Source organism: Anopheles merus, chromosome 3R, assembly GCF_017562075.2.
Source record: "Anopheles merus strain MAF chromosome 3R, AmerM5.1, whole genome shotgun sequence".
Classification (NCBI taxonomy): domain Eukaryota; kingdom Metazoa; phylum Arthropoda; class Insecta; order Diptera; family Culicidae; genus Anopheles; species Anopheles merus.
The window spans coordinates 10434274-10439449 of NC_054084.1; the positions used below are offsets into that span (position 1 = coordinate 10434274).

The 5176-nt window shown below is 50.0% G+C and overlaps 1 protein-coding gene and 1 long non-coding RNA gene across 3 annotated transcripts; one reads left to right on the forward strand and one right to left on the reverse strand.

Annotated features, from left to right (window-relative positions):
- Positions 1-38: 38 nt before the first annotated feature.
- On the reverse strand, positions 39-443 carry LOC121596495. The gene is made up of 2 exons (XR_006005286.1): positions 386-443; positions 39-271 (listed from the first exon to the last, which is right to left on the reverse strand). It is a non-coding gene; the product is annotated as an uncharacterized LOC121596495 (long non-coding RNA).
- Positions 388-4821, forward strand: LOC121596488. 2 transcript variants are annotated; one of them, XM_041921503.1, is made up of 2 exons: positions 388-476; positions 2028-4819. In XM_041921503.1, exon 2 carries the CDS (start codon positions 2050-2052, stop codon positions 3760-3762), a length of 1713 nt encoding a protein of 570 aa, XP_041777437.1. In that variant the 5' UTR covers positions 388-476; positions 2028-2049; the 3' UTR covers positions 3763-4819. The 2 variants fall into 2 exon arrangements, with proteins under 2 accessions (XP_041777437.1, XP_041777436.1); XM_041921502.1 differs by lacking the exon at positions 388-476 and adding an exon at positions 1516-1859 and having other exon boundaries at positions 2028-4821.
- Positions 4822-5176: the final 355 nt, after the last annotated feature.

Genomic DNA, 5176 nt, shown 5'->3' on the forward strand with positions numbered 1-5176 from the left:
AGCCATTCTGTATGATTGAATTATGAACCGAAAGCAAATATGCACCAAACACTAACGTTTATTAACTGCAGCAAACAACAGGCTTCCAATATGCCTCTAATTGACTCTCTTCCTCTCTGGGAGAGTTTGTAAAAAAGAGAGATTTTTAAAACGTGTCACGCATGCGCGATCCCATCGATCCATGCTAGAACACACGTGGAGCAAGAGAATCGGCCGGAAAATGGGTTAGTTGTGAATTTGCTACTGAGCCGTGAAGTTGAGCATGTGCATTCTGCTGTGAACATTACAAAAAATTATACGAAAATCGCACTCCGTACTGTACTAGATAAGAAAGAGAAGTGCTATTTATGTTTAAAAATTAGAAATTTGAACAAACCATACTTACGGCATCGATTGTCGCACGTTTCGCTGCCATCGGAAGCTTGTTACGTCTCACGACACGGAGTTTGAGCCACTATCGCACACACACTTGTAAGGTGAGTGAACATTGATTTATTTATGCGTTCAGCCCCTCGTCCGATAGGTGCATTTGTAAGCAGAAGATACCTGGCGTATGGCCGCAACCGGTTGCTGACCATTACCTCAAGGGAAAGGAATGCTTTTGTATCGGTTTGCCAAACGCCAATCTTCACTTTTCGTCGATCAACAATTGAAAACGACCCCTAGTTGCCTCTGGTTCTAGCCTCTAGGCCACCATTTCTATCTTTCCCACAACAACTTCCATCTTCCCGGGAAAGATGTAAACACAGAGACTCACTGTCCCTCCCCCTACCTGGTGCCATTGGCCGTGTGCACTTTGTATCGATGTTTGGTCCATTTCAATGCCTGCCTTGATCTCTGACGGACGCAAACAACATCGTTTCACACATACCGCACAGGAGGCAATGCAAAACGCCAGCCACTCTTTCGCCACCGGGCGCGCGCTACGCTCGCTTTTATGCGCAACATCCGATATAAACAGTGATCGAGTTTAATGATGTGTTTATAGTAGCGATCACGTTGTTCCAGCGCCATTTGCAACGGTCCCAACGGCTGGCAAATTAAGTTGGCAAAAGAAGTGTGTACACTGGGGTACCGTACGCGCGAGGACAAATGCATAAAGCTCAATGTAAATCCCCTCCCCGGTACAGTCAGCATGCTTACAGGCTTCAGCGCGTGACAGGCGCCACAACGCCCGAAAGGGTCCGATAGTGTCCGATGAAAACAGCAATTTTCTGTTTTAAAACAAGCCGGCCTCCGAAAACCTTGAACCAGTTTTTCTTTTATTCCTGCTCTATGTGTGTGTGTGTGTGTTTTTTTTTTGGTCGGTGGTGTCGTAAAATACCGCCAGCAGAGAAGTGTCACCCAGGAAGAGTTATGAGTTTGGGACGATCGCGTGACGGCGTGTGCTGGTGGAAAAGCCGCATGGGAACGAGTTGAATGCCACAGAATGTGTGAATGTGCTTTAAATGCTTGAACAGTTTCCCTTCACAACGTCACATTCCAGCACAACGAACTGGGTTTCTCGTTACTGCTGTTTCGCAATCACGCATTCTTGAAAGATGGCGGCCACTTCCTAGCCCTTAGTGGCCATTACAAAAAATTCGTTTTATGTTCTCTTTTTGATTGGCATCCAAACACACCCCGCGGTACCCGAAAAAGGAACGAACGGCATGGATGCGACCGTTGCGCTGTTTCGTGTCGACATTCCTGCCGTCGAAGTATTATTTATAGGCACGGGTGTGTACGGTGCCAGGCCGGCCAACAGGCCAACATCATCATCCTCCTCATCATTACCCTCCGCACACTGATTGATGAGATCCAAATGGCCGGAAAATGTATGGAAATGGCATGTACCAGCACGGGCCCGGGAAAGTCACGTACGTGTAGCATGCAGAGGATAGTTTCGCGCCTTTACGAGGCATGAAATGAGCTGTGAACGCTTTGGCACCGTTCGAGTGGGGTTTCGAGGCGCAAAAAAAGAAAAACCCAAACCCGACACAGATTGATTGAAGCTTGTTTCTTCCATTTCTTTCCCTCCGTTTTAGGTTGCACCCGAAAACAAAAACCATGACCGTCGAGCGGATCGACACGTTCTACGATCTGGACACGATCTACAGCACGATCGAGCGGATGCTGCTGCTCATACGCCAGCTGTCCGGGGTGTCCCGGTTGGGCGAGAATGGTCGCTCGCTTTCCTTCGAGCTGCAGTGGAGCAATGCGATCGATGAGCGCAAGTATCAGATCGAGGAGCTGCGCAGCTCCGTCCAGTACCTGTTCGCTCAGTTTCGCAAGATCTACCTGGTCAACAAGGACCTGTACGCGCAGCTAAACAAACGCGGTGGCCGTGTGTTTGAGCTGGACAAACAGATCGAGGCACAGGGGGACAGCAAGTGCTTATACTTTCTAGCCGATGCGATCAAGTACGAGCCGGCCCTGCTCGCGATGCAGCGTGTGCTCGATCGTACGATGCGCGAGATACGCATCTTCCGCAATCAGCGCAACCAGCACAAGCTGGAACTGTGCATCGGTCACATACGGTCCGAAAACTACGACAAGGTGTACGATGAGTACTGCTCGTTTGAGAACGGTCTGCAGCAGCTACCGTCCATCATCGAGGCCGTGTTCGAGCGGGACATGAAGAATCTGCTCAAGGTGCTGCTCTTTCTCACCGGCTACCGCAAGCAGAACAAACCAAACTCGGCCGAAACGTTCGTCGCGGGGTGTGAGTATTTGCTGGCACAGCTGAAACAATCGCACGAACTGCTGGAGCATCCGCTCTGTCTGCTGCTGTACGGGTTTGTGGTGGATTCGCTCCAGGAACAGCCGGAACTGTCGCTAGCGTCACGGCTGAAGGACGTGTTTCGCGAGCGGCTGGAGTGTGTCCGGTCGGAGCTGCTCGATTGCATCCAGCGAACGGTACGGCTCATCCAAACGGCACCTCAGCGGGCCGCTCCGCTGGCGAAGCTGTTTCACCATCTCGCGGAGGAGATCCTGATCGAGCTGCTCAAGCGTGCGTACGAAGGTGAGGTACGCAATTTGCACAACATACTGCAGTTTGTGGCTCATCTGTCGTGCATCGATCACGACATCATCGCGTATCGTGTGTTGTACGCCCAGATGGAACACTACGATCATCTGTTTCAGCCGGAAATATTTCTGCTAGCCTATCGCATCAAGCAGACGGCGCTGGCGGCCGGTTTTCCCACTGCAAGTCTGCGTGGGGATCTGGAGCGACTTAAAACCAGCCTACCGCCCGTGGTGGTAACGATCCTGTGGAGTACGGTCACCATATCGCGGCACGAGTCACGCATTCTCCTGAAATTCAGCGGCATCGGCAAGGACGTTAGCTTTTCGCGCTACATTGCCGACAAGAATCGGGTCGAGTTTGAACCGCTCGAGGACGGTACCTGTTTCCGGCTGAGGGCGTGCACCGTCGGAGGCTATCTGGGCGAGAGCGGCACCGGACGGCCGATGATTGCGGGCAAGTCGGAAAGTCTGTCGAATGCAAAGTTTCGCTGGCGATTGATACCGGTCGAGGGTTGCGAGTACTTTCGGGTGCAGAACTATGCCAGCGGCGCGTTTCTGTACTCACAGATACCGTGCGAGTCCGAGGCGGAATATGATTTCTACAACAGCCAGGAGGTGTTGCAGCTAGCGGGCAGCGAGCGATCGCTTACCGCGCAAAACAGCTACTGGAAGGTGGGAGAATATTCGCGCAGTTCGTCGCGCAGCAGCAGTGGCAGTGGCAGTGCGGGAGAGAACGAGTGTCGTATATTGTAGGAGCACAAAAAGGGGCAACGTACACATCGATTTGGTTTGCCCATAAGCCGGCTAATGACATGGCGAGCCGGTCGGCGGTCCCGGCGGCTAAGTGCTAATGATGCCGCACGGTGCGTGCACCATCACGCGCATTGTACGCAAGGCAGCACAAACCAGATGCAGCTGAGTAAATAGAGTGGAAAGGCGGTGGCGGCCGTTCCATTTGCAGGATGCGATTGTTATTTTTGCTCCCCTTGCTGGCCGGCCTACCCTACCCCTGCAACGTGGTGCTGTAACGCAACGGCCGGAATTATTCCATTGCGGCAGTGAATAAGGACCATAAATAACCCATCCTCATTCATTGAGCATATGGTACGGCGCAAAGAAGGGGTACGGCCGTTTTGTTTTGATTGTAGCACCAGTTAATCGAGACCGGGCGTGAATGAATCAGACACTCGGGGCGTGTACAGTAGACTGTGGCTCGATCTCTAAATATTCCTACGCATATTCCCCGGCCCTGCACGGAGCTATGCTCCGAATGCTCCAAATTTATACCTGATTCCGCAACCGGAAACAACAAAGAACGAAGAAACGAGCCCTTGAAACGTTTTTGTTGTTTTAAACCAACAATTTGGGACAGCGCGTCCCCCGGAACGTGATCCTCTCTGATACGTAGTGCTATATTTTAAGAATGACGAAAGCAAAATTATCCCGCGTGTTTGGCGCAGCGCACGAATGGAGTTGGACCAGAGGGTGGATTAACTTTGGTGGCGCAGCATTGTTTACGTTTCACACTGTAGTGTGTTTGATCTTGTGTGGTGGGTGAAACTGCCGAAAACAATGACGCTGCGCCAGGATTGTCCATTACTCATCTCGCTGGTCGCGGAGAGACGGATAGACTGCCCTGACCCAGTCATGTCGCCGTGATTGTAAGATACGTAATGCATGATAGATGAAAGGAAGATGAAGTGAAAGTGTAGCGCTGTTTGAAGTATTTTTATGATGTAAATAAATATAATTTTATAACTGAACATAACAATATTCAAAAATCAGTTTAATTACTTGATTGAGAAACACCAGGCGTCTCCATGAAGTTGATGTTTTTACGAATATACACGAAAAGTCAACATATTTGCTTGTCTTTTTCTTTGAAATTCAGAAAAGAAATTTTAATTGATTTTGTTGAGTTTGAATGCTGTATTTTTGTTAGTTTTTTCATTAAAAAATAGAAATTTCCTCCACAGTGCGTCGAGGCGTCACCGTCTTTACGCTATCGTCAGCTAGATGGCGCTAGTTACAATTTCAAACTTTCCCCTCAACAAACAGCTTTCTAGCGTTTCCGTTTATTTTTTCGTGGAAATTGACCAGTTCCACTTTGCACCATCTCCCCCACACAACAACCCCTCCGTTTCACCCCCACCCCTTCTTTTGAATT